We start from the raw sequence: 13,206 nt of genomic DNA, 5'->3' as shown, positions 1-13,206 counted from the left end.
ATGGAATCTTGTATGCATTTTCCGCAATGTTTCACACGTTTTCAGGACAAAACTTGAATATCGTGAGAATAATTACTTCCTGATAAATGCCTTTCAATTTGGTATTGTTCCAACTTAAAAAAAAATTCAAATGTGGCAAGGACTGATATGAAAACCGATCAATTATTTTCAAATTTTAAGTTTTCTCCTGTTTTTTGAACATGCCTTTCACTTTTCTTTCACAAAAACAAGAGAAAACTTAACTAAGAATTGTGAAAGAAAAGTGGGTGGCACTTTCGAATAAACCAGAAAGGCAAGAAATACATGCAGATATTTTCACACGCTTAGAAACTATAGATGTAAGAAAAAATCGTGTGTTTCCTTTGACAAGCCCTCGAGAAACATAGCAGGTCACTCGAGACCTTTTTTCCCTTAGCTTTATTTCGATGTGACCCGTAAATTCAGCTATTTTTAGGCGAAATTATGCGTGATTTCTGAAAGTGAGCGAAAATATGTCAAGAGTGGGAGGGTTTTCAGTCGTCGCGTTACATTTTGCTTGAGGATTTTGATCATGTGCTTTTCAAGATGATGGAACAATCTAATGCTATTGATTTTAAATGCCCCCCCCCCCGCCCACCCCTTGAATACTGCACTTGAAACGATATATAAAATTTATGTCGTGCCATACCTCTTAAAAAGACGCATTTGTGTCATGTCAGTGACCTCGACATTTGTCGCGGTAATTGAATCCGAATCTGAATATTATTACGAAAATGCTTTCGGCGAAGTTGTATAACAGATAGTTTGGACGACTACACTCGTCTAACAGGTAAGTCAAGTTTCTCCAGAGGGGAGAAGACTGGCCTCTAAGGGACTGGTCAGTTTCTTCGGCCTGGGGGGGGGGGGCGGTGGATTATTTTTTGCCGACGTCAAAAAGTGGCTGACCCCCCCTATTCAAAATTTTGAAAACAGGGTGACCCCCCCCTATTCCAATTTCGAAAACAGGGTGACCCCCCCCCCCGCGCGCGACACAGGTAAAACAAAAGGTGGACATAGATTTTATATATATATATATATATATATATATATATATATATATATATATATATATATATATATATACGTATATATATATTATATTTTACATTTTACATATATTTTAAATAGTCATTCTATGTTTTAATGAAATTGTTGACATATCAGTTTTAAGACAGGAATTTCAAAGTGTCAATCTTAAAGTTTGAGCCATAGAGAGCTTTTTTAGCCAAATCTGATGTTTACAGTGTTTGAGAAGACCTTTTCTTGTAACATTGAAACCATAAAAGCACAGCTAATAATGACAAAAACTGCCTTTTTTAACTGTTATTTTGTTATTAAAAAAAGCATCTTTCTACAGAAAACCCGAGAAACAAAGGAAAATAATTGCATCAATGAGAAGGAAAGAATTCTTGTCATTTTTCTATCTCTAAAATAAGTCACTGTATCAAATATATATTGTGAAATATTAGTGCATGTTGCTTTCTCATACTGAATTCTCATTGAGAGAACATAAAAGTATCAGGAATTTGTCATCCTTTACATATGAACTGCAGAAGGGCGCCGAAAAATATGAAACATCCCCTGATATCTCTGATGTATATGCCTTGTATATTAAAGTCATGCACCTGAAGGGCGTGCTGAAAATGTCTGATATATTAATTAATGAGCTTGAAGGAACGCTGAAAAATATTGAATACAGATATCTCTGATATATGTATGCTTGATATGTTAAAGTTGGGCGTGCTGAAACATACGACTGATTATTAAAGTTACACGCGCCCGAAGGGCGCGCCGAAAATACACACTGCATGATGAAATTTGGGGCTGACACTAGCATTTTAGGCAATGATGAGCCTGTGTCAAAATTCAAAAAACACACTGACCCCCCCTATTGGGCATTTCAAAAACATGGTGACCCCCCCTATCACCAAAGTCAAAAACAGGGTGACCCCCCCCCCCCATGAATCCACCGGGCCCCCCCAGGCTGAAGAAACTGACCAGTCCCTAAGCAGGCACAGGTGTCCGGAGTTGCCGGTGTACATGCATAGAGAGAGATATCTCTCTATGCATGTACACTGGCAACTCCGGACACCTGTGTAAGCAGGCAGGAGTGGTGTCAAGAGGCAGCAATGTGTGAACGTTCGCGGCTTGAAGCATAGACAGTTGCGGGGGGGGGGGGGCGCTTTGGCATCATATGGCTGTGGGTCCATACGTGTGCTGTTGGTTTTTCTGTGGGTTTTCTGTCTTAACCACAGTGTGGGTGGCGGCGCGAAAAGTCGTCGAAGTCAAAATTAACGTGTAAAATACAACCCATCAGAAAGCAACAGCACCGCTACGGCCGAAGAAAAAAAATAGTGCTGTTTAATAACCCGATCTACCCTATTTTTTACCTGCCGACCTCAAACTTTTCAGAGCTACGTGGTAAACACAGAAGTCAAAAAACCGTAAAATTACGCGTTCGTTTATATACTTGGCATTTGATTTTTACTTGACCGAGGATGTCTTTTATGTTTTTTTTCTTTCCTCTTATTATGATACATTTTTCTGGAAATGTTGTGGTCAGTGTACCGCCCTGAACCCATGCATATTAAAAAATAAAAATATTTTGGAAAATAAAAAATTCTGCCGACCTACCTACCCTATTATTAAAAAAAACCACATATCGGAACAGCTTTATTTATTTATTTATTTATTTATTTATTTATTTATTTATCTGTTTGTTTGTTTGTTTGTTTGTTTGTTTGTTTGTTTTGCCTAATGTTATCACAGGTACAGCTTGTGTCCCTTTTACACGTAAATACTGGATGAAAGATTGGAGTCACCGAGTTTAATTTTTTTATGAACGTGGCAAGCTAGCTCAAAGAATTTGAAGAAATATACACTAACAGAAGTGGAGAGCTATATTTTCGCATATCATACGGTTAGGTAGCCGAATGATTTACTTGTTTCTCGGAATCGTCGCTTCTGCTTCAGCCAATATGGATTTGTTTCCAAAGTGAGCCAATTATTTTTGGGGCAGTTTCATTTGCATCTTTTGAATTTTTTTCTTCTTCTTCTGTTGTAATACTCAGGATTTGTTCTGTCAACACTACCCGTTATATGGAATGCCTCTATTATTGTGGACAATTTGTGAAATATAGACGCCAAGTCATCTGAATAAAGAAAATTCTCTCGCTGCCTCTCTAGTTTTGCTTATAAAATCCGAGGAACGATATTTTGTCTCTGGCCTACACAATTATAACAATGAATGAGTAATCATAATTGTTATCAATGCCTTTATTCACTTCGTTTTATGAAACCAAAAACAGTTGCCGTTGAAAGGTTCGATTGAAAAGTACCAGTAGCAACAGTTTTTAAATTTTTCCCTGAAATTGCTATTCAATATCTGGTTTTATGGTCTTCTCACCAAAAATCCGAGGAACGACAATTACAAAGTCTAGATTTAATAAGGCGCAGCTTTCTAAAGAAATGACAACTATCAATGAACGAGTAGGATAATGAAGACAAATCAATAAGACTGAACGTGCTTTTGGATGCCAGTGGTTCGGCTCTCGTGTACCTTGGACGAAAACGACAATTCTCTGCGCAGTGTTAATTTATCTCCGCACTGTGTAAAAAGCTCCGCACTGTGTTAAATTTATCTCCGCGGAGAATTTTCGTTTTCGTCCACGTAGTCGTGGTCTCTAAGGGACCGTTCAGTTTTTTACGGCCGGGGGGGGGGGGCGGCAAAATCTTGTCGCCGGTGTTCAAAAAAATATAGACCCCCCCTGCATTTTTCGCGAAAAAATGATGACCCCCCCCCTTTGTCAAGACGAAAAATTTTGATGACCCCCCCCCCCCCCCCCCCCCCGCTGAAAAATAACCAAAACCCATATGTCAAATTTACCCGCACGGTTTGGATTTGAACTCCGGTACGCGGCGCACTTTATTCGTGTAGCAGAGATGCCAGTGCACAAACTTCTCAGTCACATCCATGCAAAAGTCTGTTAATTAGGACGACTGTAAGGCAATTTTTAACTTCATTTCCATAGACAACTTATGTCCATGGACATTGTATAAAGTAAACTTTATTGGAGTGGTTCGCCAAAGGCAGCCCTCCGGTTAAGAGGGTCATGGGCCATTACGTAAAGTCAACTTTATTCTAGTGGGCCACCAAGGTGGCCCGCTGGTAAAAAGAGGGTCGACCATGGCCATTGCACGAAGTAAACTTTACTGAACAGGGCCGCTGAAGGCGTCCGGCCATTAAGATGGTCATGGGGTATTACAATAAAGTCAATTTATTGTAGTGGGCCGCCGCAGGCGGCCCGCCGGTAAAGAGGGTCAATCATGGCCATTGCATGAAGTAAACCTAATTGGAGTGGTCCGCCAAAGGCGTCTGCCCGTTAAGAGGGTCATGGGTAATACATAAAGTATATTTATTGTAGTGGGCCGCCGAAGGCGGCCCGCCGGTAAGAGGGTCGATCATAGCCATGGCATAAAGTGAACTTTATTGTAGGTATTATGTTTTTGAAAATGTGGTGACCCCCCTTTCCTACCAGTGAAAAAGTGATGACCCCCCCCCTTCTCGGATTCCAAAATTATGATGACCCCCCCCCCTGGATTTTGCCGGCCCCCCCGGCCGTAAAAACTGAACGGTCCCTAAAACCATTCCCAAGCGAATCTGTTGGCTGGACCACTGCGTATTTGCTGTTATCCAAATCCCGGGTTCTCGCGCTAGTAGACGTGTACATGTAGAGTACTAGTACTCTTTAAGGTTTTGTCACTCTCGTTTTCAAATGAAAGTTTTATCAACTAGGCCTAAATAATTATTTTGCTATCCAAATCGGCAAAATTGATTAGTGGACACAAAGAAACATTTTGTCTTAATTGTTAGTAACCTGGAAAGTCTACTCACGCCATCATTTTTATTTATTTACTTCGCAACAAAAGCAAGAGTGCGTCCACTAATCTTCGGTCGCCCCGATGAATCTGATTATGGGGCCGGATTAAGGCCAGGTTGCAGCTCGTGAGTTTAGCGCAGCCAACGATGAGCATTAGAAATGGGTGTGACCCGTGATGTGACCTGCGTGACGCGCGCCGCCCCTGTCTCGCGTGGTTACAGTTATTACAGAAAGGACAGAAAGTGTTATTAATCTAAATTAATTACAGAATCATTTGATAATTATTTTAATACAAATATAAACAATTATTAGGAAATATTGAGACTCTTACGAAGGTGAACTTTTGGGATCATTGTGTTAATTTGTTGCGATAGTATTTGCTTTTGGGACGAGGAGAACAGCGTTTCACTTCCGGCAACTGCATCCCCATTGAATTCTTTGGACAACGAGAGAATTTGTCGTAAAAATGGTAAGATAACCATGTCCAATTTTCTTTACCTCCCCATGTCACCGATTATTATTAACTATTGTGCTTTCTGGTGATACAATGAGAGTTATAAGACCGTTCGTTCGTTTGTAGAGATGAAATACACTATGACTATTACTCGTACTATTGATACCTGTCAAAATGAACCAACTTTTTCATCAATCAATCGATATTTTTGGTACTCAACACGTTCTAACATAGTCTGAGAAAATGGCATGGTACATCAAGATACAAAAGACAAATAGTAAACGTATGGCTAAACTCGACGGGTCGTACGACCGCTTTCCAGTCGCGAGTGGTTGTACTGTGCTACGTATTGACTATTGGCTCACATTCATGATTCGGTACTTTGCACAATAAATCGGTTACGTTACAAATGTGAACAAAGGTCATAGTACTTCAGGTTCCGTGGACATGTTAATTTTGCGAGAAATTTGAAATTGGTTAAGAATACTATGGAGCTAGAAACAGACACTAGCTCCATGAGAATACCGTGTCAGCAAGAACGGGAAATCGGCGCAGTGTTCCCTTTGCTTTTCAGGCAACTATCTATCTATTCCGTTTGATGTCAATTGATTTTCCTACTGGCCTATTTTACAAGCCCGTAGAGCTAATAGGCCTCAAAATTACCATACTTGCCCAGTGTTAAAAATCTATTCCGTGACTTCAGGTGCGTAAACTTGCTCATCTCTGCAAAAAAAGTTAAAAACTATTAAGCCATCGTTGGGACTTACTGATCTTCTTCACCAACTTCAATGCTTTGATCTTTCTCTGATTCCCATCTTTGCAATACTCCAGGGGTTGAAATATTTTTTTCAACTATTGTATGCAACATGAAACAAACTCAGCGCTCACAAGCTCAGTGTTCGCCGCATGGAAAAATGGTGTTCACTTTTATCACCTCAACTAACTAGATGCTTTATTAATTGTTGAAATGCAGATGCAGTTTATGTTGCTGTTCAGCCGTCAGGGGAAACTGCGGCTGCAGAAGTGGTGGGTTGCCAAGTTGGACAAGGACAAAAAGAAAATCACAAGGGAACTGATGACAACGATTCTTTCCAGGAAACCTAAAATGTGCAGCTTTCTAGAATGGAGAGATCTAAAAATCGTGTATAAAAGGTAGGTTGACAATTAACTCTTCCCTGCTAGATAGTATCACTTCCCCATCTGCCAAGTTGGTAAAAAGCAGTATTGAGCCAAAACAATATATATTTTCACCCACTTGGCTTGGTCTGTTGTTGTAGCTTTAGTCAGTAAACTAAACATTTTGTGTGCAGTATCTATGTTTTTAGGGTCCTTCAAATGTTCAATTTTTTGTCAGGATGCACCATATGGGACGCAATGTGCTTTATGAGGTTTAACCAACTTGACTTGATTGTGAAATATGAACTTGACAAAATAAGGGTTAAAAAGCAAGTCCATGGTCCTGTTAATTCCCTTTTCTGTGTTTATGAGAAAAATGTTGCTCACAGTATACTTACATGTACGAGTCTAGATGTTGTTGTTGTACTAGTTTCATGATGCTTGTCTCACTATGGTGAGTAACTTCTGCCATTTGTGACTGATACTACCCTGAACAATACATATTCATGCCAAATCAAAAGGCAACTCCAAGGTACCAAACAATGTGATACCAAAACACATCGTGTAAAAAGAGTTTCAAACAGCCATGGCAATGCATTGTGGGACAACCTGGAAAAGGGCCATTCCTGTATGTGTGCTGCATACATTATAGAAAATTGGCTGCTTTTGAACTGTGAAAAGGCACACATTGTTATTTCAAACAGATGTGTGCTGAGTTCTTGGATGGTAAAGTCTTTATGAGTTTATACCACTACAATCATTACATGTCTGTTTGTTGTTATCCAAATTTCTTGTTTACGCCAGAAACTATGGCATCAGAGGTGCTGCATACCATAAATGTCTTCTGTATCAGGCTAACTCATTGAGCAACACTTATACCGGTACATTTGAATGTGGTAGCTCCTAGCATGGGATAAGTAGGGGCAAAAGTAAAAAATGTTGTATCACTGTGTGTGTAGCAGAGAATGAAAGACTTGTTGGTTGGAAAGAATGAATATAAAAGGCCAAATAAACCAGCAGCAGCAATGATAAATTTTGTTTCATTGATGACAGGTACGCAAGTTTGTATTTTTGCTGTGCTATTGAAGAAAAAGACAATGAATTACTGACACTGGAAATTATTCATAGATATGTGGAACTCCTAGATAAATACTTTGGAAGCGTGAGTATATCCTTCACTTTATTATCATCCTACTTCCAAGTCATACTAAAATATTGTGCAGTAAATATAAATTCTGTTTTCCGAACAGTTATCGATGTACATGCAAGTAAACACCATATATGCAGAACTTGTTGTTCAGTTTCACTGTTTTAAGTGACAAGGCTTAATTTTCGTTACATTTTCTTAGAGCTTGTAATTGTCTTTTCACCTTTTTTATGCATTAGATCCCATATTAAAATTCTGTGAGGTGAACCCATGTACTGTACTATTAAAGTTAGTTAAAACTGTGTTCTCCCTGCTTATGTTCTGGCAGAGAGTGGTCCGTTTGCATGATTTCACGTCTGTCTGTTCTGTCCGTTTGTTTGCACAATAAAACCACGGCCAGTTGTCAATGACATTTTATTAACAAAATGACCTTGCTGTAAGAGATAGATTGTTTGCAAACATGTAAAGTTAGTTTGGCAGTCTCACCAAAATTCCTTGAAGAAGTGAGATTTCTCCACTTTTGCTGCTCCATTGCTCCATTATTGTGAGTTACAGTGAGTCACAATCATAGAACGAATTTGAACATCAATACTGGTATAACTTCCCGCAGTTTGAAACTCATGTTTCACTATCCATTCATTATATTCCACCAAAATATCATGTCGATCAAAATAATCTTCCTGTTCTTCTCTGCTTTTTCCAGGTGTGTGAATTAGACATCATTTTCAATTTTGAAAAAGCCTACTTCATGCTTGACGAGCTGATGCTCGGCGGCGAAATCCAAGAAACGAGCAAAAAGAATGTGCTGAAAGCCATCGCAGCACAGGACCTTCTACAAGAGGTATGCCGCTCTGTGAGAGAGTCATTTTCATTGGTGACAAAGTTTGTACGACAATCACAGCCAAGCTCAATAATGATTGTACTCAAAGTTCAAAAAGTGACCTAAGGCACTGTGTGACCACCCATATCACCGTGCATGAATTACTGACTATCTAACATGCAATCTGTGTAATGTGACAATGCAATTACCCCTTCTAATCAACAAACATTCATGCGCCTTCTTTCAAACAGTTCTCAGAGCTCTCTTATTACACAATGCAAATAACTCTCCTTATGTAGCTGCCAGTGTCATTCCCTCAGTGAAAGGACACTCGGAGAGTAGATGAACTTCATAGATCTGTGTTGAGGAAACAGAGAAAAAAGACTCGCTCAAGTATTTCAGTTCAGTTGATTTTGTAAATACTGGCTGGCACACGTGGAACTCCAGTTGTAACAGTGGATCAACATTCATGAAATGCATTTGAAGCTGCCAAACTATCTGATAAGTTCTCTCAACTGAATTTTACTGATGTATATAATTATTTTTTTACGAATCAACAGTTTGTCAGATAATATTGGCTCTTGAAACATTCTGTAAAACTTGTAGTTTTAGCTAGCATTCTTTTCAGCAAAATTTGGCTAATTTTGTCAATGTGCTAACTGCTTATTTAAGATACTGCTAGTGAAAACTTTCCACATATCTATTATTGGTAGGATGTCCCATTAGCTACACTTAAAACTTGCTCACTGCAAATTGCTATGAAAATCCAAAAAAGTATGTAGCCTATTAAATGTGTTTTGCAATTCACGAGGCAATAGTTGTAGTCTTGGTAAATATTCTCTCGTGAGATTGTAACTCCACTGTATGCAGAATTACAATGAAAATTGAATTTTTTTCTTCTAAGCTGACAAAATATGAGAACATTTGTTTATGTCACGACATGAAAGTAACAGTCAAAGCTTTCGCCCTCTAGAGTTCAAAGTAATTGCAATGTGTCATTTGGTACATTTACCTATGCAATGTTGGCATATTGACTAATGCAATAAGATACGATGCTACAGTCATGCCGAACGCCTTCCGTAGTGAATGAGATCTTTTTAATCTTCTTTCTTCAATCCTAATATCCAAGCTTATAACTCGTTTACCTTTTTAACCTTTGAATTTTTTTTTTCCTCTTCTATGTTTTTGCTGTATCAAATTACTTTCTCTTTTCATTTGCTGTGTAGGAGGCTGATGCCATGCGAAATGCCTTGGAGGAGATGGGATTTCTTTAAATCAAAACTCTCTCGGTGGCTACCTCACTTACCCTGTAGGGAACTCAAACCTTACTAACCAAATGCTCGTTTTTAAAAAGTTCTCATACTGGGGAAATGGCAGAATATGGCTTGCAATGTTGATGTTCACTGAAAATTTCAGTCACGCTGTGCATGTGCTACCTATGAGTGGTATTCAAATTAACACTGAAATTCTCAAGATTTAACACCCCCCCCAAAAAAAACACAAAAATAAACAACACAAAACAAAAAACCAAAAAAAAAAAAAAACCTAGAGCTACCACAGAGTCGAACCTATTCAAATATTTCTTGAAACTAACCCAAAGAAGAACATCATCGGGTGTAACTCACTTCCCTCCAAATTCAAAACAAAATCCTGTAATTTCTGGTTTTGACGTCTGAATCCAATTATCGCTGCAAGTTTTAGCAGGGTCCAAATTTAAAAAGCATCAAGAGAAATTTGAGATAGAATGCCCTTTTGTTTGGCAGGCTAAGTGGGAGGGCAGGGGTCAGTTTATAAGCATGTAACTCTACCTTACACTTAAAAGGAAGCACATGCACAATTAAACAACAACTATTAAACATTTGTCTCTAAACACATTCCAAAATTTGTTCAATCATTACACAATCAGAAAAAAAATATTGCAATTTCCCCACCAATACTAACACTTTTCTCTGTGCAGTTACTATAAGCTCTTCCATTCATGTCTCATATCTTGTATCAGACTTCATGATTTCGGTCTGTCATTCATTCATTCAATTATTTAAGGTCAGAGTTCAAAGTTCAGCCATTTCTCTTATCTCTTGCACTGCATGAAAGCACCTGTTATATCCACAAGGTTGTAAATGCATGGCTTGCTATAGATTAAACTATATGCTGCACTGTCATATTTTCTAAAAGAAATCTCATTAATTTCTGTTTAACACTGTTGACACACTGCTTTCATGTTGTCCAGTCATTGTATTGTCAGCACTGGATATTTATATTTTGCGTGACTTTCTCTGGCCCTTGAGACAAATTTTCAAATTTTGTTTTCTCAGGAAATGGACGGCAACAGAAGTGTTTTAGAAGAAATTGGACTGACGTAAAACATATCGTGGACTTACTGACTTCTTCCAGTGGCTGACTGTTTTCCCTACCTGAAGAATGCTGGGCCCAGTTGTCCGTGTGAAAGAAACTTTGTCATCTTAAGGGGCCTGCCCATAGCTTTGTGCAGTAACTGGAACCCCTAGGATTATCCAATATATAAAATTGCTCAGTACGGGCCCAGAATTCTTCAGCGTTGCCCCCTAATTTTGTCTTATGCAAAGATGCAGAAAAAATAGAATTACTATGATAGATGTCAGATCATAATTAAATCTACAAATGAATGGGTTTTCCGTCTCCCTAACCTCATTACTCACTGGAAGATAAAATACCCGAGTAACAACACAAACAGTACCGTTACAACGTATCTTAAAAGTCGTCGATCGTAATTAATTATTCAGTATCGTCCACAGCTTCAAAACAAATGTTGCTAATTAGCATGTGAATGCGAAATTTGCATACGCTATCAAAGTATTTCTCAAAATGACTCTGTTGTCAGGAGAGCAACACATATATAGTCTGATGCCACCCAAACAGGAGATGGCAAAGCCCAAACAGGAGATTCCACCCGAACAGGAGATGGCCCAGCCCTCGAAATCTCCTCTAGTCGTGGAGGACTGCACAAACACTTTTGAACGAGCAAAGCAATATAATGAATGAAAGCCAAACATCTATGGATTGAGAAAAAAACAAGTCAATATTGTATATGATGTCATATTTATACAAAATGTCGAACCTTTTATTATCAATTACCAGGCTGTCATTTTACCAGCTTTTGTTATAACAGGAAGATAAGCATGCCTGCTCATTGTTTTTGAAGTCTTAAGTTGCAGCTATGAGTTCAATGAGTTGTTAGAATTCAATTTCAAGATTACTTGTCCTGTGGCAGTGAACACGTTCTGTGAATATTTTGGTTGCATATTTTTATCCACTTTTGTAGAACCAAATGTACATCTCATGGACGATATTCCCCATCTAGAAATTCATCATTGTTCTAATAAAAATTAAGTATGGACCCTATTTGTTTCTGGCTTTAATGATGTTACTCATTCGTTATTGTAAAGAAATACTAATTTACACATCTACGTTAGGCCACTTAAAGGGATACAGTGGTCGGAACTGCGCTCAAAGGTTGTATGGGACCCATACGACCAAAGGCAACAATGTATCCAAGGCACAATGGTGATTCATGAAAGTTTACACATGTCTGTCATAATCTACCATCGTATAATTTAAATGTCGCAGCTATGATGAGGTGCATGTTGATATCATGCAGGAAATACATTGTTTGTAAACAAGAAACTCGCACAGGCACAGTTCCGACGACTATATCCCTTTAAAGACACAATAGCTGCGAATTTATGCAGTATTTTTATTTTATTTTCAAATGAATGTTGGTTCGTGTACTATGAAATGTGCGACGTGTATAGAAGTCCTCACTGCTTGCTCATATGGACCATGCGTACACGTTTTAAGGTAGCTAGATACCTTATTGACACCTTCACATTTTTATTTTTTTCTCAGTTATAGAAGTTCCAAACCCCAAATTTCTGAAAGCCCTGATATTGAAATCCAATCGTGCACAGTACATAGTCATTATTTGCATAATAGTCACGTGACAAACATTTACCGAAGCTTCCAAAAATTGCTTTTTCCTCCCTTTAGCAAACATGCTGCACAATTTCCGGTTGAAATTTTAGCATTGACAAGTTTTGATTATACCTTTCAAATCATTGTGTGGGATTTCCGTTATTTGCGTTTGGTTTTTTCTTATGCATCATAAGGTGTTAGACTAAGGTCCTTTTCAAGGAATTATGATTGCGCCACATAATTTGAATGGAAACTCAGAGAAAAAATCGCAGACACGGATTCGAAGGGTATTGCTGAGGCTTCTCAATGCATAAATTTCAGTCGGAAATCGCGCAGCGTGTTTGCTAAAGGGAGGACAAACATATTTTTGGAAAACGCTTCTCGCGTGACTATTATGCGAATAATGACTGTGTTCTGTTCACGGTCGGATTTCCCAATGCCTGGGCTTTCAGAAAATATATAACTTTATTTGGGTTTTGGTCTTTCATAACTGAGAAATAATAAAAATCCGAAAGTGTCTATAAGGTATCTAGCTACCTTAACAGTTTAAATAATAAACAGGTGCGGCACTCATAAAATGGCACCCCGACGGAAAAGTACAAAAATGCAGTATTTCCTACACATAAACATGGTGATCATACAAGAAACAACCATGGTGCCATTTACTTGAATGCATAACACATGACGGCCAACATTTTGTTTATGTAGTCTTTATTTTCTCTGTCACATGGTTGGTTTTTGAAAATAGCAGGAAATCTAAAATTATGTTTAAAAACATTTGAATTTTCATGCCACTGCCGACACTTATGACAGTGTTATA

The 13,206-nt window shown here is 38.4% G+C and overlaps 1 protein-coding gene across 2 annotated transcripts; it reads left to right on the top strand.

Moving 5' to 3' along the window:
- The first annotated feature begins 5,066 nt into the window (after window positions 1-5,066).
- LOC139119032 (AP-1 complex subunit sigma-2) lies at window positions 5,067-11,816 on the top strand. Of its 2 annotated transcripts, XM_070682642.1 has the most exons (6): window positions 5,215-5,367; window positions 6,326-6,504; window positions 7,522-7,630; window positions 8,319-8,456; window positions 9,662-9,744; window positions 10,751-11,816. In XM_070682642.1, the coding sequence occupies exons 1-5, from the start codon at window positions 5,365-5,367 to the stop codon at window positions 9,707-9,709; spliced, it is 477 nt and encodes a 158-aa protein (XP_070538743.1). In that variant the 5' UTR covers window positions 5,215-5,364; the 3' UTR covers window positions 9,710-9,744; window positions 10,751-11,816. The 2 variants fall into 2 exon arrangements, with proteins under 2 accessions (XP_070538742.1, XP_070538743.1); XM_070682641.1 differs by lacking the exon at window positions 9,662-9,744 and having other exon boundaries at window positions 5,067-5,367.
- The last annotated feature ends 1,390 nt before the right edge of the window (window positions 11,817-13,206 follow it).

The sequence above is a fragment of the Ptychodera flava genome, chromosome 19 (genome assembly GCF_041260155.1).
Source record: "Ptychodera flava strain L36383 chromosome 19, AS_Pfla_20210202, whole genome shotgun sequence".
In the NCBI taxonomy this organism is placed as follows: domain Eukaryota; kingdom Metazoa; phylum Hemichordata; class Enteropneusta; family Ptychoderidae; genus Ptychodera; species Ptychodera flava.
The sequence above is the reverse complement of the archived record's forward strand: the minus strand, read 5'-3'. Positions and strand labels throughout refer to the sequence as shown.

Excerpts from the sequence above, each read along its gene's own strand:
- LOC139119032 (XM_070682641.1), top strand. Across the intron at positions 6,505-7,521 it reads CTAAAAATCGTGTATAAAAG|GTACGCAAGTTTGTATTTTT; the intron begins GTAGGTTGACAA and ends CATTGATGACAG. Across the intron at positions 7,631-8,318 it reads TAGATAAATACTTTGGAAGC|GTGTGTGAATTAGACATCAT; the intron begins GTGAGTATATCC and ends TGCTTTTTCCAG.